The following is a 20,416-nucleotide window of genomic DNA, read 5'->3' on the forward strand; positions in this document are numbered from 1 at the left end:
TATCAAACTTTTGTTTAAATTAGGGGTCGATTTGTAACATTGCCAGACTATCACCGCCCATCCGCCGGGCTGACAGAGTAAATTTTTCAAACGCATCCGGCCCGGACCTGTGTACGGAAACCAGCGGCCGCCATCTCTGGAAACTACAAGTCAGCTGCCGATTGGCTGTTCATCATAGCTTCATGGCTAACGTCGCCAGGAGTCTTTAGAGAACACTTCACTTGTCGGCGAACTGTTGAAAGAATCTGAAACTGTGCGTCAGCGACTGGCTGAAAGATGAAGCTTGTGCTTGTGGTCGACGCTCTTTGTGTGTTTTGTTTAGTGCTGCTGAGCCAAGTGACAGCGAAGGTAAGCTAATGTTAGCCTGCTAGCCTTAGCAGCTAGCGTCAGTCTGAAATGGTGTAGAAAGCTTTTTGAACGACAACATTCTTTCTCTAAAATAAGCGTATTGAGCCTTAACATTCTTTGTTTGTAAATCATCTGAATCACACTTCAAGTCGATTGGTATTATCAAAACATCCCTGTTGTCCTCACTGCTGTGACGGTTGTTTTGAAAGCAGTTTATTTTGCATTTACGTCTTCAAATTTGACAAGACATGATGAATGTCACTACCGAAGACTGTATGTCGATTCTCTCTTGGTATTTCTCGTGATCAAACGGCTTTGTGAGTTGTGCTCTGAAGGTGATATAATCTGCCACTAAGCAATGGTCTGATTCAGTAGTTTGGTAAGAAAGAGCTACGTTGCTGCCAGTCATGTCTGTTTTGTTCAAGACGTGTGTTACTCGCTGTCATCGTGGACCATTGTCACGTTTGGCCTGTTCCCAGTCCAGACTGGGAGAATAAAGACCAATATATTGAGTCATTGTTGTGCTGCATAAACCTTTTCATAAATTGTATTATAGGTTTATTATATGATATGGATTATTGGTCTGCATGTCAAGTTCCTTATGCAGCACAGTAAATACAATAGCTGAAATGGTTAAGTAGCCATTGCTTTAATACGGAATAAATATAAAATAAACCCAGTTTTTAAATGTCTTCATTATTTTTTTCTTGTTTTGGATTGCACTGTGCTTTATGATACACCACCGCCTATTCAATCTTCATAACTTAAATGCTTATGGAACAACAGAGTGCATAGTTGCTTCCAGTTAAAAACAGCACTGTTAGTGTTTGTATTTTAGATAAGAGAAGACAATGGAATTGAAAAAATACACTAAAATAACCCTGTCTTCACAGTGCAAATATTGACCCTAGCTGGAGGTGTAACATGCCTGTAAATGCAGATAATACAGAGTGGCTTCATAAGCTTTGTGACCCAATTCCTTAATAATCAAAATTCTGATAAATGTGACGTTTCTGTTTCAGAACTCTGAAGACATCCGCTGTAAATGTATCTGTCCGCCATACAGAGACATCGAAGGGCAGATTTACAAACAAAATGTCTCTCTTAAAGACTGGTATGTTACGAAATGTCCCGCACTTCCTTGAAATGTAGAAACTGAGAGTTCCTTCTGACTAATGGCCTGGTAATCTTACTTCTTCTCAGTAACTGTCTCCACGTAGTTGAACCGATGCCGGTGGATGGAAAAGATGTGGAGGCGTACTGTCTACGCTGTGAGTGTAAATATGAGGAGAGGAGCTCGGGGACCATCAAGGTAAGAGGATACTGGAAGAGATGTGGTGATGTACCCTACCACTGATGAAATAAATCACTGTTTAATCTGTTGCTGTCTTAGAATGAGCCATTTGGATTTTAAATTTACAGTTATACAAATTTGAAATCTACTGTCATGCTTTCAGTTTAATTTGATTCCATCACATGTGTTTACATCGTGTTGTGATGGTAATTAAAGGATCAGGAACGTGAGAAACATCCACATGTGACTGATACAGGAGATATTAATTACGCTTCTTTCTTTTGTCTTCAAAGCAGCATCACTTCTTCCTAACATGCCTGTAGATGGTTTTTGAGGAACATATACACATTTTTTTAAAACATCTCTTGTAAGCACAGTTCTTCTCTGGATATAATCTGTTTCATATACAAACAGACATAATTATGTTAGGATCAGGACTGTTTGTGGTTGTTTTTCTCAGCTGCAGAAAATAATAAAGAAGTGTTTTGGTTGCTGACTGTATGTTTTAGCTTTGCTTGTTTTATTGTATTGTGCGTACACCACTTGAAAACCCCATGTAATAACAAATGGCTCTCTTCAGGTTACCATCATAATTTACCTCTCCATTTTGGGCCTGCTGCTGCTCTACATGGTCTACCTGACTCTCCTGGAGCCCATGTTGAAGAGACGTCTGTTTGGACACTCGCAGCTCATCCAAAGCGACGATGACGTTGGGGTTAGTGTCTTCCTTATTTCACTGTCCTGCATCTGATTGAGTGAAACTGTTTCATAATAATTCCATGTTAACACTGATTTCCTCGTAAAGAAGTTTAACATTCCTGCTAATAGCCACTCAGAAGATGGGGGCTGCTAATGTTTCTAATGCAGCTGGTAATTGAAAATGATTTTTCCTGATCATACAGTAGCTGTTCGAATGTTTGAAGCCCGAGCTTCTCATTAATAACTGTCGCAGAGTGAAATGCTCTCAGACAAACTTGTTGGAAACACTTAATCAGTTTTACGCTGATGTTATTGTAAAGCACTTTCACAACACTCAAAAAGAAATTCAGGGTTTGTCAGTAAATAGACACCTGATACATTAAGTTGCAAAGATCAGCATTTCTGTAGCAGTGCTGCTTTGGGTTGAGATCACTGCTTAAAGAGTTCCACAATTACAACACAACTCTATAAAATGAAATGAAGACTTTCAGTCTGAAAGAATTAGGAATCTCTGTAAGGATTAAGAATCTATCAGCAGGAATGAAATAATAACCCAAACTGTTTCCCTCAATCAATTTAACTGTGACCTTCTCTTTGGTTTGTGTTTATGCAGCACATCCTAAACAGGTCGTGTCTTAATGTCTTAATTTGTACAAAACAAAACACTTTTTTTTTTTTTTTTACTTGGACAGTTTTCACACTTTATACTTCAAGTCCTGATTCAGTTTCAATAAAAGAAAGCTTCTCTTTCAGACAGGTTGACTTTGCGCTCACATAGATGCAGAAGACAGATGCAGTCAAAGTGCTTCCTAAAGAGCTTAAATACTCTATGTCTAACTTCTACAACATGCTGTGTGCTGGGCTGAATGTAACACTCCATGCAGGACTAGTGTGTAAACTGAGAACTCAGCAACAAACACAAACATCTTTGCAGCTGCACAACACTGACGGGAATTCCTCTTGTGTGCTCATTGTTTACAATCTGCTCAGAAGATACGACCCAATCTCCAGTCTCACCACTAGGTGTCTCTAAAGGTGTCATTTACCCATCATCATCTGTGTTCACTCTCCTCTCATTATATCTTCACTTTTTTCTGGAATTCTCGATGCATCATTCCAGGTTTATATGTGAAGGAAATAAACCAACAAACTTTATGGGAAATCTGCACAATCAGTTGAGCATCTTCATCTTAACTCTTTGGCGTACTTTTTTTTTCCTTGTTCCTAACTAAACATTGAAAGTGCGTGTAAAAGTGAGCCTTTAATCCTTTTTGAGTGGGACTCTGTTTGGATATTAAACTAAAAGAAACAGTGTCTGGCTTTGCCTCGGGGAGGAGGAGGAGGAAGAGAGGGGGGTCTGCAGCTGGCTTACTGAGCTTTTTGACTTAGTGAGTTCAGACCGGAGGAAGTATTATATGAATGCTTTCTTTGGGGGGAAAACCATAGCTTTATAAAATGCATTAAATCTTTTACATGGGTTGGTGGCGTAGGAGTTGGTTGTGGTGCTGCCTAGTCTCGCTCACTGTGAAGCCTGTGCTTCAAATTCTCCTGCAAGTGGAAGTGATGCTGTAACATTAATTGTAGAGGAAAGGATGGGCCTGGAATGTTTGCTCGATCTTTGATACGGAGAAGCGATCTCACTGTTGATTGTCAAATGTTACTTTCTCCACTCACTGTAACACTGGCATTAAGAATAGTTTGATTCATGTATCTTTGAAAAATGAGCCACGGAGCACTTTAAGGAGTGTTATCAGACCATGTGGAAATGGGATTAATATTGTCTTGATATAAAATCCCAAACTGCTTTGAGAGTTGCATACAGTGGGAATTAAAAGTAGTTATGAAATCATTTTTGAAAATAAAGAATAGAATAGCCCAAATTATCATGATGCATGTATAATGAAATTGGAGAGCTGCTTCTATCACAGTGCAAAAAAAAACAAAAAAAAAAAAAACTAAAATAATGCAATATGCAATAGCAATGAAACAGACAACACTTGCAAGTCAGTAGCTCCAAATTGAGTCCTTTTTGAGCTGTCCGATGTTTTAGGACCAGAATTTGTTAGAGATATTTATTGATGGTTTCAAAAATCACACCCCAGAGTAAGATTGGCATTTGAAAATTAAAAATTGGGCATTTTCCTTGCTGAGAGGCTGTTAGGAGATTAGCCTGATATTTGTCAGACTACGTCATCCCGTGGTGTTTTGTGTTTCCAGGACCAGCAGCCTTTTGCCAACGCTCACAACGTCCTGTCCCGCTCACACTCCCGGCCCAACATGCTGAACAAAGTGGAGCACGCCCAGCAGCGCTGGAGGAGGCAGGTCCAGGAACAGAGGAAGTCTGTCTTTGATCGCCATGTTGTTCTCAGCTAAAACACCCCGCAGGTGCCTGGTGGGGCAACAAACAAAACAAACACAAAACAAAACAAAACAGAAAAAAACACTGTGACTGATCCTTCAGATTTTATCACTTCTTTCCTCTCATTTGTGGTTCAAATCTCATCACATGTGGTGCATCTGAGGTGATCGTGGAGGAGAAACGTGGACATTTAGAGCCGAAGTTTCTGGCTGAAGCACAATCAAAGCTGGAAACTGGCATTTAGTCTGCAGGCAGCACAAGATATTACAGTGAATTCATTTTTGCACAACTTTGAATAAAACGGAAAAAGAATGAAGAAAAAGTAGAATTTACCCTTTTGACCAATAAATGTGAGTCCCCTATAGATCTCAAAGTGGACCGCAGAGTAAATGTTTGACGCCGCTCGTCATAGCTTTACCACAGGAGCGGTTTGCTGCACTGACGGTGTGTCAGCGCTGAGCTGGACGGTGTTTCCCCCCCCTCGGTATGAACGTGACGGAACTACTGCGCTCCTCCCTATGAAACACTCATCGCTCAGCCTTCTTTTGAAAGTGCATGTTTTATAATCAACTTTTTTCTAGCTGTGGTTTCAAAGCTTCATTCCTGCCACGATGGTGGAGTGTCTCCTAACCGATGTGAAACATTGTCATCTCATGCATCTCTTCAAAATTCTTTTATTTTGGAAGTACTTTCAATTAATGTTCTTGCAGAAATTGATGCAATCCATCCCGGTGATGTCAGTAAATATTAGCCGTGCTATTGATTCTCAAATGTCAATGATCCTGTTGAAATGGGTGCGCTCTTCTACTGCCTAACAACTCTAACTTACTGTCTCTTCCTTTCTGTGATTGTTCAGACGTTAGTCCATAATCAGTCCTCGCTGTCTGAGAGGCAGCAGTGGTTTGGCGGAGTGCTGTGATTCTGACCTCAAAGGAGCTTATTCTGTGTATGTCTGGGTTGTGTACAATACAAGGAGTGACTGGAAACCACTGCTGGGAGACCTTTGAAAGTGTTCTTAACTATTGTATATGTGATACCTTTAACTTTGAAATAAATTTATGGAATATTTGTGACTCTGTTCATTTGAATGAACTGTTTCCGTTGTTTTAAATCTGATAGGATACACATGTTTTTTTAACAGTCAAATGTCCATTCAAGTAAATATGTATCTCACAGCACTTCACATTCATAATATATACTAAAACATGATCATGGATGCGTGGGCACTGGCAGCAGTGGGAAGGACATTCTCCTTGCACCGGTTGGGGTTGTGGGAGAACGATAGAACAAGTTTTCAGCTAACCTGGGGGAACTGGCAAAGATAAAGCAAGTTGTGGTTCAGTCCACACATTGCTCTGTGTAGAGGTGTCCTTGGGCGAGGTGCAGCAGGGGTGTCTGAGCCTCCTCAACCACGGCTGTTGTCACTGACTTGTTTGTGTGAGTGTGGGTGTGTTATGTAAATATCAGAGATCAGGTGGAAACATGTTTAGACTGCTCACACAATGAAATCTATCTGAGTGGGATGCTGCAGAAAGAGGAGAAATCACAGGCTTCAGGAGAGAGAGTCAAAAAACTTAGTGACACACAGCAATGATATGAATATGGAGATTGAGGAGAGACGCTCAGCATCTTGCCTAAGAAGATGTTCCTGGTAAACCAGAGCCAACCCTCACTATACTGTACCTTTTTGTCAGTTTTAAGTGAAGTTTTAAAACAGTTGTATTGAAACTGACAGCTAGATTGTCATTTTAGAAGAAAAAAGTACACAAATTCAGAAAAGTCTTGATCTACTGTTGCTGTCTGTCACTGATGCGCTTAAAACTGAATAAACCTGCTGAACACACACACACACACACACACACACACACACACACACACACACACACACACACACACACACACACACACACACACACACACACACACACACACACTCATTCAACCCAGGATCTGCTCACCAAGACCGAAAAACACAAAAAACTTTTCAGATCACTTTATGCTGATTGTGGATTTGTTGAAGTTTGTTTTGTCTGTTAGGTACTGAGACCCTGAGGGAAGGGTTTTGAGAAATTTTATTGAGGTTGGAGCAATAAGTCCTCTAATTAATAAACCATTGACTCACACTGTGATGTAAAAAACAGAATATAATGTTAGTAGAAAACTGTATTTCCAGCCCCATAATGCAATAACTTTGGATAAAAAGCTTCTACATTTCGAGCTCAACATTTTGTTACATTACAGTTCTGGTTTATTTCCCTTTGTAACAACTTTACTTTTGGTCTGTAATCCAGTGCAGTTTGATTTTAATCTCATTAAAACTTCATCAGGAAAGGTGAAGTCGTGATTAAAAACCGTCGAGTTGCCTCATTCTTTGCCCTTTTCCCAGTAAGAAGTTCGATCACCCTGACCATCTTCTTTTCATTTCGCTCTGATTTCCATACAGCTGCGTCATCGTTTCCTGTTCTCTCCTCTTTTCCCTCTTTTCCACTCCTCATCGCATGCAGTTGTACCGAGGAGACTATTTTCCCCAGAAAAAAAAAGCCCCTCATTTTTTTCAGGCTGCACAGACAGAAAGCGACACAGATTCTCCTCAACTATGGAGCACTGAGCAAACCCTGCAACCTCCGAGACGCACAGGTAGGCTTTCTGCTCCAACTCCCTGAATAATCTGAATTCAAGAGAAATAGAACTTCAGAAAGATGTTCTTTTAAAGAGAGTTGCTGTGTTTGTTGCATGGAGTTTTTGTTGAAGTGAGGATGACACGGTGAGCGTGCATTTCTCTGTATTACTGACCTCACTGACATGTGATAGAGAGAGGTTTCTCCCAGACTGTGACTTTGATCGATCAGGGCTGACTTGTCTGTCCGCTCCACCGCTTCATGTTTAGGAGGTGAAGCTGATCGTCTCAGGTCTGCTGCTGTACTTGCATGTGTTTGCCTACTGGGGGCGCCTCAGCCTTTGAATTTGGTCTATCTAATAATCAATGGGTAATTGCCCTGAGTGTGAATTTACTTTCTTATCTCGTGCACTAACATGTCTATTAATGTGTTTTGAAGACAATATCAAAACAACAAAAAACCTTTTCCTTATAGAAACACTTTGGTTGGATTTTAATCACATCTTACTGACTTATTTTCAGTGCCTGGAGACTATAAAGACACTGTAAAAGTCTTCACATCAAAATGTGGCGATGAGGACTTTAATTTTGACTCTAAAGAAAAGGCAGGGCCCATAATATACCCTAACTGCACAAGTAACTCACACTCACATACTCGCGCACACACACACATATAACCTCACACAACAGTGGTTGTCTCCAGGGTTGGATGATGTGGCTGCTGTGTGGTGGAAAGCTGAAATGCTGGGAGATAGAGGAATGTCCTTGAGCTGAAGCTGTGCTCGCAGCATGTTGTGAAACTGGATGGAAACAGAGACTCGGTGAAACTTGGAGGTGTCAGACAAAACATTCCAGCTTGGGCTGTTTTTCTGCCGTTAACGAAGCAACCTGTTTACTCACAGATTATACCTCAGATTTATTACCTGACTTTGATTTGAGTTGTTTTTGCGTTGAGACTGCACATACTGGAACATCAGCAAAAAAAAGATTTATTTTTCATACCTATACATTTCTTCAATTGCTTCCAGTTGAATTCCTATAAATGCTTAATAACATTATTCTCTCTGAGGAGCTGTGGGAACGTTTGGCATGCCGTGTGTGGGCAAAATGTGTTTGTCTCCATATTATAGTGTCAGATAGTGTAAAGAGGACACCTCCAGCTGATTTCTTCAGTTTTAAAGAGGAAAGGATGTCTTTACATGTCATATCTTCTCCCCCGGGGCCCTCAGGCTGTATCTCAGTGTTGACAGAACTCGTCAACTTAATCCTGGAGTTTTAAGAGCTGCCTCGGGTCTGCTTCTGAAACCCGATATGCTGTTTATTGCACCAAATGTGTTTTTCATGAAAAATGTAGCAGATAATTGTGCAGCGGCTTTGACTATTTGCTTACTTGACCTCTCGAACCTGTGAAATGTCCAGAAGCTAAAAGAGGGGATCAGGGCTGAATTTTTGGAGAGTGGGTGGTAGAAGTTTGACAGAGCTGTGGAATAATCCCTCTGGATCTCTGAGGATTTGTGATTCATCGTGAATTCCCAAACATGCACGGATGAGGTTAAGTGATTTTATTCGAGAAATAAAGCGTGTATTCCCCCACAGCAGGTGGAAAATGACGAGCGCCGAAGAAAGATTTCAGAGCTTCGTGGTCAGTCGCGAAACTCAGCTTGAAGTCATTCTTGTAAAGTTCTCGGAGGCCGACCGAACGGAGAGTCCCTTGATGGCCACAAGAATTTCATGCATGTATGTGAGTCTCCGCTTTGATGCTCCCGTGTCATGCAAGAGGAGGATGCGGCTTTTAATGGTGAGTCCAGATGGCAGCGCGATCAGCGGAACAATGAATTCCAAGAGTTTAAGCTTAGGTTACTTGCTGGTAAAACATCCCACACACAGCAGCCGCTGCCTCTGTTCTTTGTGCTCAGGCAGCACTGATCTGACGCATTCTCAGGAAGGGCAATCTTTACAAGACCTTGAAAGCTTTTGATTGAATTCCTGAGAAAAAAGGCTGCACGGCGGAGGATCTGTGGACTGTCTTCCTGCGGACTCGACGTTGCAAATCGCAATGGCGGATGTCTGGGTTTTGTGACTTCCTCTGTCTCTCTTCCCAGGCCCGTTGGATGATAAGACACCCCCAGAGACAGAGAGGAGCCGGTTTCATGGATGAGCAGGGCTTTAGCATTTGGTGTAAAAATGTTAGAATCACAGAATGATAGCCATGAATGGCAAAAAAAGGACTTTTCTTGGAGGAAAACATGGGGAAGCAGCTGACAAAACAAACTCCAGCCAGAGCCCACTTTCTTGTTTGTTTGAGCTTTGGAGCATGTCAGCAGCAGATGGCATTCGCTGCCATCAAATTCATATGGTTTGAGAAAAAAACAACAAAACAAAGCATAAACCTATAATTTCATAAAGACTTCAACCAAATGATAAATGGAATGTAAAAGTAGAGACTTTCCATCCAATCTGTGTCCCGTACTTGAAGAGGCACTTCCAGTGATTCCTGTATGTCTACGTTCAGTTCTGGCATGTTTGTTTGTGTAGTCGTGTGGTGTTTTGAGTGAACTCTTCAATCAGCACCGACCACTTGACCACTGAGCGCCATGCTATAGGAGTTTGAAATTCATGTGGCTTTCTCATGCTATTGTCTGTGGTGCTTTATTTGAGCTCATTTAGGAGATGTCTCTAAATGAGCATGAGACATAATGCACAGTCTGAATTGTTTCGCATGACAGATCTTTCATTCAGGAAACCACGGAGACAGTGAAGTGGTTCGAACTGACCGGAGTCAGCCGAGAAAGGGTGGATATTTCATTTTGAATACATATTGTGTTGCCCTTTTTCTTTTCCCCTTTCTGTAAAGACTCGTAAATCCAAATCAGTTAGACTTTATGATCATAACTTAAAGCTGAGTGAGGCATGAGACAGATGACCAGACTCCTCCATCCATCCATCCATCCGTCCTCTGTGCCTTGAAATAAATGTCTAACTATAAAAACACAGTTGATAAACTGGTTGCACTCGATATGAATCATCTTCCATCCCACCATTGTCTGTCGAAATCAGGGTTAAGACGGAGCACATGCTGGCCCAGTCCATCATTCATCACATGGCTGACTGGCAGGCAGGCAGACAGACAGACAGACAGACAGACAGATCAAATGATACTAACAGCTTTTTATGATATACTTAAGTACAACTGTCAACATTTGTCACCTGTATGAAAAACAGTCATGACTTTGAAAGTCAGAGTCTACCCTTTGCTCTCACTAAGTTACTAATTTACTCATTTGCTCATGTGCAGCGGAAGGAAATGTCCAAGCTTACGAGAACTTTCTCACTTTGAGGCAAGCGTGCCGCCACTGCCCCCCTGTGCAGACCAGATTCTACCTCTGGCCTCAATCATCGTAGGAATATTTTTAGGACCAACAAGCATTTTGAACAATAGAGGTGAATAATTTGTTAAATTTTCATTTTGTTGGTTAACTGTGAACGTGAAAACAAATAAGATACTATTTCAGAATGTTAATTTTCTCCATTTCACTGTTCAGTTAAGTAAACCTGTTCAGCACACAGTAGATCATCCATCCAGTGTGATGACTACACTCATGTTTATTTGTCACTGTCTGGGTCAGAGGACGACGACTGATGAACTTTCCAATTGCAGTGAAATATAGAACAACAACAGAAAAAAAAATGCTGAAGAAATGAACTGTGGTCTGGTGGTTGCCCTTTGACTCTGCCAAGTTTCACTGGTGGGAGGAGTTCAGTGTCTCCAGTCAAACCTGTGTCCAGCTTCACTGTGATTTTTATTTCAAGACACTTCCACTGATGCAGTTTATGATTTTCAGATTATTGTTTGGTCTGAAACGTAGACTTGCCTCATGTGTTTGTATGAATAGTCGGTCTCACTCACAGTCACACCTACAGACAGTTTTATATCACCAGTTAACCTAACAATCCTGCTTTTGGGGTTTGGCGGGAAGCCAGAATCCCTGTACAAACTCCTGCAGGCTCATTGAAAAACAAAAACAATCAAAGGAAAACTCACAATCCCTGAAAATATTGAATTATTTCACATTTCTCATTAAAATCTACATTTTAGTTAGTATTGTTATTGTACCCTTAAATCGTCCATTAAATAGTAAATGATGTTATCATCGTGTGAATTCTTCACATGTCATCATGAAAAGAAAATAATACTCAAATTTCAAATTAATTTGATCTGGAATTACAGAATTGGACTTAATATGTTCTTGATTTCACGTTGATGGCATTTCTGTTTCTTACTGTAACCACAATGAAATACTAAATGGTCCACTGTGTGATAACTGACAATGCTAAAGTAAAGTTGTACCCTCTTTACAAAGAAAAAGAATTCACTCCACCCACAAAAGCAAGATGAACAAAAACATAACACACACACAATTGAAAGTGTATTTCTATTTAGAAATCTTTAGTATTCGTGGGTTTCACGTGACATTGATGGCACCATCTTTAGGAAGAGAGTAAAAATCCTGTAAAGCCCAATTAGTCAACAGCCATAACATGAAGCCGTTAACAGAAAGCAAATGCTTGTTCACTTTCTCAAAATGAACTGCACACCGATTCATGGCAGCAAACCACTTCTAATCACGTTCTGTGTTTTGGGATATTTTACTAAGTTAATCCTGTCTTTTGCGCTTCCCATTCTTAATCTTTAACATGGCAACGTTTTGAATTAGTACTGTGTAGCACTATTGAATGACTTGAGGGACTCACTAGAGTAAAGAAAAGGACCGTGGACAAAGTGGCTGTAAATATCAGCAAATTATCTTTAATGCCACTTCGTTCAGCTTTGGGTCAAATCCCTCCTGACTTTGGGCAATCTGTTGAGGCTGTATCCTCCACAGCGAGCAGTTAACTTTGGGAGGGTAAAAAAGTAGAAAACCCACACTCAGGAAGAGAGTCCAAACTCAACAGAGAAATACCCCCAACCGTACTCCAGCTGGGCGTTTTCTCACTGTGAGGTGACAGCTAACCGCTTCGGCACAGTGCAACCCCTCAACAACGCCGATCTGCCTGGTAGATGGCACTGTAGTCCTAAAGATGGTGGCCACAACCCAAAAAAGAAAGTCCTGGAAGTGAAATCCATGAATTGTTAGGAAAGATTAAAGTGAAGCAAGCTTAGTCAAATGACTGCTGCTGCTGCTCCCACGGGCCACCACCATGGGTCCAGGCTGCATCAGGAAGGGCACCCAGTTTAAAACCTGTGCCAAATCACTCATATGGATCACAAGATGCAAAGAATTAGATTGTCTGGATTCCCCCGGTCATAGAAACACAGCTGTAGAGTAAAATACTAACACAGAACTACCCAGGTGATATGCAGGGTGAGGTTTTTTTTGGGGGGACTTTTCTTACTTTGCAACTGATAATGAGCTCTAGCTCTTGAGTGAAATGAGTTTGATGACAGACTAGCTCAGCTCCAGTCTGTGGCCAGTGCTGCTGAAGAAAGCCATCTTTGTGTGTGTGGGTGACAACAATGTCCCATCAGCAGCCCTCAGCCTCCTGAATATTCATCCCCGCTCCTCAGTCCGACAATAAACAAGGGACAAGGGGCTGAATGCCTGTCTGAGGAAGGACGGGGAGGGAGGAGGAGGGCTGGGGTGGCAAATCCCGAGAAAAGCGGGGGGCAAACAACCCGTTTCCGTGGCAACAAGTCCTGCCTCTGCCCTCCGCCGCAGCGGGCTGTGGGAGAGGAGGAGAGGGGAGGCAGGAGGGCTTTTCTCTCCCCTTTTTTCCCCCTGTCTTTTTTTTTTTTTTTTTCGTGCGTGTGTGTGTATGTGTGTGTGTCGGTTTTGGTTGGAAAGACATGAGTCGGGCTTGACTGTGAGGGGCAGGTATCCGCGGCTCTGCCAGCCAAAGTTTCTCTACGCGTGGACGAGCGCGATTTGCGCGTCGCAGAGGGATTATAATCTGGGAATATCAACAGCCATGGATGTGAGGAGAATGTTGGAGGTAAAAGCCGCTTTGCCTTTTCTTTTACTCCCCCTTCTCTGTCTTTTTTTCTTTCTTTCTTGTGTACCGTTAACTCAGGAGCAGGAAGCTTTTGTTTGTAACACAGCTGCTTCAGTGTGGCACACACTGACAGGACGGATGAAAAGCGGAGTAAAAAAGTTCGCAAGGTGCGTTAAAGTGTCTCCATGTGACCATATTTGGTCATCGGCATGTTGCACAATGAAGTGTACAAAACGCAACACCAGCCTGAGTCCGCTGCTGCCTTTTTTTTTCTGCTGCTGACCCTTTGAATGGAGAAAAATATCCCAGCGGATACAAGCAGTCACTCAACACGCTGCAATGAGACCAAGATATAATCGTTTAAACATCCAAAGAGCGCACAGGACTCCACTGACTACTGTCAATGGAGGACACACTTATGCAAAGTTTTTTTTTGTTTTTAAAATAATGTTTTATCAAATTAAAAAAAACACACACACACACACACAAGTGAAATCATTTACCAAGTTTCTTATTTAATTCTGTTTTCATTCATTTTGCACGTCCTGCCAGAGCCAAATGTGTCCTAGTTTTTTTTTTTTTTTTTTTCTGAGGCAATGAAAATAAAGGTGCGTTCATGGACTTGGAAAGTTACCAGTTGGGAGCATTAGCACAACAAAACAAGTTCTAACCAGTGGAAAATCTGCAGAGTGACAAACCCAGCAAATAATTAGGTCATATTTAGATAGACAGTGCTTCTTATAAACTTCTAGACTAGTGGGGTCAAGCTGGCCCAGCAGGAGGATGAATCTGGACCTTGATGTGACATTGCTGAGTCAAAAAAATTCAAAGGAGACCATGACTGTATTGTCATTAATAAACTCACCAATGGTGGTTGACCTTTTTTCATAAGATCATCAGACACAACAGAGAAGACTGAAACTTCACAACTGATTCTGCTGTCAATGATAACTCTGCTGGAAGAATTCCAAAAGCATGTCTTAGTCCAGAAACAACCACTATGGTAAGAAGATTTTTAGTGAGTTTATAAATAAATGCTTTAAACATTGATATCTTCAGAACTAGTGTTGTAGTACTCAAGACTGATCTCAGCACCACAATGTTATGTTCTTGGTCTTGACCTGGTTTCGTCTAGGTCTTGAGTGAGTCTTAAATCTGACAGTACTTATAGGCTGTCATGCTTTATATTTACTGTTCTGGTCCAATGTAGATCAAAGTTGTATGTGGTCCATGAATGAAAATAAGTGAGACTCCTGCTTTAGTATTTCCTGTGAAAATACTACAGTTTTTTGGTAGTTAGCTAGCAACACTTATACACTTGTACTTACTTTTATTTGTAATACAGTGTACATCACAAGAAAATACTAATTTCAATGTTGAGACACAAATGCTGTTGTGTTGTGTGGCATCACATTGTTTTCTAGACACTCACTAAAATGTTCCACTTTATCCGTGAGAGGCTGCCAGTTGGACGGCTTACTGATATATTTCTGACTAAGAATTGGGGCTTTACCAACTTTCAGTTTCCTGGTACTCATTGGCACAACAGTTCTTCTATTCTATTCTATTCTATTCTATTCTATTCTATTCTATTCTATTCTATTCTATTCTATTCTATTCTATTCTATTATATTATATTCTATTCTAGACATTGTACATGTGCAGTCAGTGTAATTTGAAATAAGCATAAATTAATGTGAAATGTGAACATTCTGCTCATACCAGTGTAATTTTTATGTGAGTTAGTTGTCTTTGTTTATCTATTTAAAACTTAACCTTTGAGAACTATCAGTTTTAGAGCATAACGCTTGACTTGTTTTTAATTTATATATATGTTTACATTTTGAAAGCAGTTACAGATATCTCTGCTTTACTTTCTCATGGCCTCTTGAATAAATCAACCAAATGTGCTTAACATATGATAATCATCTGTTACAAAGTGAATGTTTATGCATCTCTAGACTCACCTCAGAGTTTTAAAGTTCCCAGCAGGTATTAAAGTCATTCTGTTTATACATATACCTTTTGGACAACACTTACAAAACCTAGCTTTCACTGAGGTCTTTGTAGTGTCAATACAGGGAGCTTTGTGTCTATTTGGAATGTTTTTGTTCTTGAATATGAGTTTTCTTAACCGATTACAGCCTAAATCCTCACAATCTTATCTTATTTAGGATAATACAAACCTCATGGTCTGTGACTGGTTTTCTTTAGCGTGCCGTTTTTCCCTCTTATGCTCTTTCCATTGTGCAGATCAAACAATGACCTTCCCCTCTCACTGGACGAGACTGTCAACACAAAGCTATTGAGGAAGTTCTTCTCTGGTCTCCATTCAGTATAACGAGGAGTGAGTCTGGCCTTTTACCAGACGCTCTTAAGGGAACTGTTGTTCAATCAACAATCAGAGTTTCCTCACTTAGGATTTGTTTATGATTTGCAGACCGTGTCTACGCTTAGTCTGTAAGAGTAAATGTGTGATCATGTTGCCTTAAGAGTAGCCCTGAAAGAATGGTGCTATTCTCAGGCATCTTTTTGAAAAGGAACCCAAGGCTGCAGAGCTTTTAGATTACAAGCTAGCACAGTTTGCACAAAAATCCCAGTGTTAATTGAGCAAATCAAAAGATCACCTCCCTAAGCAATACCTCCAGGCTCTACCGAGTGAACACTATCCTTGAAACTGACTGCAAATATAAACATTTGAGGTGATCTGCCTGGACATATGCCGAACGTAAAACACTGCTGACAGTCAGTCAGTCCACTTCAAGATTGTGATCTCAGGGATATGCTGTGGTCTGTGTGTGCCCAGTTATACTTAATGTTTGGTTGGGCATTCACCTGTCTGTAAGTGATACAGATGATGTGTTAGAAGTACATGAGGGATGTGTGCAAGCTGGTTAAAAAGTATACTCCTGGCCAGCGCTAAAGACACACACCCTTTAAAACCATCAGTTGCATCTGCTGGAATCACCTTTTCAGCATTAAAATAGGTGCGTTGGAGTTAAGTGAGTGGTAATTTCTGAATATTTTTGTATATTCAGTTTTCAACAGAATAATTTATTTTTCTATTTCTTCTAATTGATTGTCAGTGATCCACAAATGTGTGTTATTAACTGGCAGCACTTTTGACTGTCCAACACCAGTACAGCTCAACATCTCTCTCTCTCTCTCTTTTTAAGAATTCCCCATTTGATTGTAGCGTGGTATTACAAACAATGCCAATGGAAACATGTCCAAAAATGCCCTACTTTTTTCTATTGAGACTATTAATCATTCTGAAGCTGCCTGCTTCGGTTCACCGCCAGATTTGATGTCTGAATACAAAACACTGTCAGCTGTGTGTTCAACTCATAAACACTTGTCACAGCCTGTTGATACTCGGACTAAATGTTGCCGACTCAGCACTCACAAAGCCTCCGCATAAAGAAGACAGCCTAGAACCTATAATGAATCACAAGTAACTCTGTTATAAATGGTTATTTAATGAGTGTATAAATCAACACCAAATTAATTTGAAAGGCAATTTCCAGATCACTAAACACATACAGCTGAAGCCACTTCTGGATCTAAAAAAGGCTTCGTCTCGAGGTGGAGATCACCTTCAGTAATGCTAATACAATAATGTGAGTGCCAAAGAATCGTCATTTCTCACCCTCAGTGGTTTAAATGCTCAACACAATGGAAAATGTTAAAATAAGTAATTTGACCTACCCGGTACATGTTGTAACTTTTCCACTGACAGTTAAGAATACACTTGGTGTTCTTCTGATCAAAGTTACGTGGTGAAGGAATTAGAAGTGTCACCTTTATGATCTGAAGGAAACCTCGTTAGCTGCTTGGCTTAATATTTTATGAACGGCTGAAGAGGAATCCTTTATGGATCTTTTCTAGAAGCGTTTACATATAGAACTACCCACTGTATCACTTTTCTGTGTATTTATTAAAAATTGCAGTGGCTTTTCTTTTTGCTTTTCAGATTGAATACATAATCTCACTTTAAGACAGTGGCAAACAAGAATGCGTTTTTCTGTCCTTGGAAAAGTCAAAGATGTTTGTGTCATGGGTCAGGTCCGCGACACAAACTCAAGCCCCCCTGCTGCAACTCAGATGGATTTAAGCCTGTTTTCCACATGCCTGCCTCTGCAGCTGTGCACGCTCATATCTGGGTTACACTGAAGGGTTTTTCCTCTTTTCCACAAAGAGAAAGCATGCCACGATTACCCTGGAGGGGGGGTGTTGGGGGGCTCCGTTTGGGAAAAACGTTTCCAAGTATTGGTTCCACCTGGTCAATCGAGCCCTGCAGTGGCAGCATGGTGAACTATATGGTGGGGTAATTATATAGGTGTAGTGCAACTGCCTGTAGTAGCGACCTTGGTGGTTTTCTTTTACATGGAAGCTTAAACGGCTCTTCAGAGAGTCCGATTACGAACAGAATACATTCGTTCTGTTTATCCAGAATATGCTACACTCCTGCAGTTTCTGATGGGAATTCTGTAACTTTCCCATTACCTTTATCCTTCCAAGCACACTCAGGGTTGTTTGTGTTTATACCTTAAATGCACTGTTCCACTAAAATGGACTGTGTTTGCCTTTAGAAAACCAGACACATGTTTAAAAGGATTGTTGCATGTTGCACAACTCCCACTCTGCTCAGCTAACATGCTATGATTCAACCAGCTCAAGTCCCTTTTTGTCTGTCTGGGACAAAACTGGTCTTTCTGTGGGATATTGAAACAATGGTGCGGATAAGTGTGTGGGCTCGTGTGGTCGTGTCTGCCAGTAAGTTATGACTTTTGGAACAAGTTGAGAATTTGCAGAGATTTTCACTCTTCCTTCTGCCTTAGATTTTTTTTGGCAGCCTGTTGAGCGTTGCGGTGGTTTTAAAAAGCCTTGAAGTCAGGTTGCTGATCAGCAGAAATAGAGTACCAGGTCAACCAGAATAGCCAGGGCACAGGAGAATTACAGTATTAGGTCAGAAGCTGTTGTGTCTGCTGCTTTGTGTTTTTAGATAGCAGGAGAAACCTGAAAGGAATCCTCTTTATTGGAGGTAATAAAAGTCCAACCATCATGACGTCAACAATAAATGGTAACACAAAGCCGTGCTGTGTTCATATAATCCCTGGCGTTGAGTGCCAGGTGCCGAGAGTGTACATATTTGTGCGTCGTCTTTGTTAAATGAAAATGAAGCTCTTGGCTGTGGCTCCAGGTGTTACTGCCCCTCCGCTGTGCTTCCTTTTTCCCTCTGAAAACACTCTTTTAATATTCTGAAAGCCGCAGCGATCTGATGAAGAGGGCAAATATTAGCACATTCCTGTGTGTGGTGGTGAGAACAGTGTATCAGACAATCTGTCAATGTGACAGTGCCAAGGACATGTGGACTCTCTTTTGAAGATATTTTTTACCCAGCGGTCTGTTTCCCCTGCACACAGACACTGGACACAGCTACACACAAATGCCATTGATAAAAGACTTACTTTTTAACTATCTCTCTCTTTCAAGGACATAACCAATACAAAGGGCTCTTTTATTCCAAGTCAAACAGTCCAGCAGAGACACTGCCATAGTGCCGTTTCAGTAAAACACTCTTGTTGCAAAGTGAAAAATATGTCATTGATATTCCTGTCTTATTCTTTTATGGATACTGATGTGAATGAACAACAACAACAACAACAACAACAACAACAACAACAACAACAAAAAACCCTAAAATGGATTATGTTTAACTTTCAGGACTGAAAAACACACAAATGTTTTTCTTCTTTATTTGTCAAGTTTGACTGCTTGGAGTTCAACCATAAGGCACAAACTTTTTATGAAGTCAATCTTTTATCTTTTTAAAGATGAATGTGCTCCTCACAAAACTTTGAGTGCGAACGGAGCAGAGAAAGCTACATACAACAGCTGAACAGAGTGGATGTGTGACTGGGGAGTACACGTTTTAATGTGCTCTGTCTTTCAGAGTGTTGACATCCAAAGTAAGCTTGTTTTGTATCCTGTCAAGCTGTGATGAAATGCATAAAGATAGCCGCAATGTGTTCAGGGCCACACAGAGAACATGTTTTACACAGTTTTTCTTAAAGGCATCTTGCTGCAAGTCTGTCAGATTGAAAAGGTGTCAGACAGAAAAAGTCTCTACGTATCAGTAGTGTAAAGACCACTAGCCTGGCGATCATGTTGCTGTGTACTCATATCAACTCTATGAATGACTGATCACGTCATTGAAGCTTGAAATCAAGCCGTCTTTATTTATCGAGCTCTGCTTCACATATAGGAAGACATGGTGGCGCATTGATAATCGCTATTGCGTCAAAGGAAGGGTTCCTGGTTCAAACCTGCTGACAGACGGGGCATTTCTTTGTGGTGTTTGCACATTTTTCCTGTGCGTGTGTGGGGCTTCCCTGGATATCCTGGCTCCCTCCCACAGTCCAAACACATTCTTGTTATGCTTGGGGACTCAAAATTAGCTGTAGGTCAGGGTGGTTGTCCGTCTCTTTGTGTCGCCCCTATGACTGACTGGCAGCTTGTCCAGGATTTTTCCGGCCTTTCACCCTGTGTTGACTGGAGTGGGCACTGACCCCTGGATGGATGAATATCACAAAATAACGAAAAGAATGTTTGATGAGATCCAATCAATAGTAGCTCAGATTATAATGTGCCTGTGTGTCATTTTGCACTCTTACACTTAACATGTTCACACCAGTGAATGCTGGGAGTATCTTCAGCAGTTGACCGTTAGTTTGCTTTCGGCTCGGACATCTCAAGAGAGAAGTAGTCTTGAATGTGGTTGAATGCACTTTAAAGGTACTCTGGAGCTTTCTCAGAAGTGCTTGTTTACAGGCTGTGATTTTGTGTAGGGAGATGGTATCAGACCTCAGGAAGTCAGTTGGCTAACGCCTTGGTGTTTACACTGCAGAGTCCATCTTGGGCCTCTGTGACCCATTTCTATGATAATAGACCAGAAAGGGGAAAACAATAAAGTTCCTGAAACGTTAACCTCAGCTAATGTTATTTAGAAGTTAAACCAAGTTCATTAAACTTATGAAGGGTTTGTTTTCTCCACTGTTGACCGCTGTGTGTTTGCTGTCACATGTGACAAATTCAAATGACTAGA

General features: G+C 41.0%; 2 protein-coding genes across 3 annotated transcripts in view; both read left to right on the forward strand.

Moving 5' to 3' along the window:
- Positions 1–97: 97 nt before the first annotated feature.
- On the forward strand, positions 98–5,263 carry tmem9b (TMEM9 domain family, member B). Its single transcript, XM_030089072.1, has 5 exons — positions 98–348; positions 1,371–1,462; positions 1,552–1,660; positions 2,223–2,357; positions 4,559–5,263. The coding sequence occupies exons 1-5, from the start codon at positions 277–279 to the stop codon at positions 4,712–4,714; spliced, it is 564 nt and encodes a 187-aa protein (XP_029944932.1). The 5' UTR covers positions 98–276; the 3' UTR covers positions 4,715–5,263.
- A 1,974-nt stretch (positions 5,264–7,237) lies between these two features.
- dennd2b (DENN domain containing 2B) overlaps positions 7,238–20,416 on the forward strand; it is a 47,887-nt gene continuing 34,708 nt past the window's right edge. The window contains exon 1 of one of the 2 annotated variants that reach the window (XM_030090951.1): positions 7,238–7,337. The gene's annotated coding sequence lies outside the window, so the exon portion shown is untranslated. Of the gene's footprint in view, positions 7,338–13,146; positions 13,309–20,416 lie in introns of those variants that run through there. The other variant, XM_030090943.1, reaches the window with a different exon arrangement.

The sequence above is a fragment of the Salarias fasciatus genome, chromosome 1 (assembly GCF_902148845.1).
Source record: "Salarias fasciatus chromosome 1, fSalaFa1.1, whole genome shotgun sequence".
Taxonomy (NCBI): Eukaryota; Metazoa; Chordata; class Actinopteri; order Blenniiformes; family Blenniidae; genus Salarias; species Salarias fasciatus.

What these genes read in the sequence shown, in the direction of transcription:
- tmem9b (XM_030089072.1), top strand. Translation starts at nt 277, where the DNA reads ATGAAGCTTGTGCTTGTGGTCGACGCTCTTTGTGTGTTTTGTTTAGTG. An exon ending in AATGTCTCTCTTAAAGACTG is followed by an intron (nt 1,463 to 1,551) that starts GTATGTTACGAA and finishes ACTTCTTCTCAG; the next exon opens with TAACTGTCTCCACGTAGTTG. An exon ending in GGAGCTCGGGGACCATCAAG is followed by an intron (nt 1,661 to 2,222) that starts GTAAGAGGATAC and finishes GGCTCTCTTCAG; the next exon opens with GTTACCATCATAATTTACCT.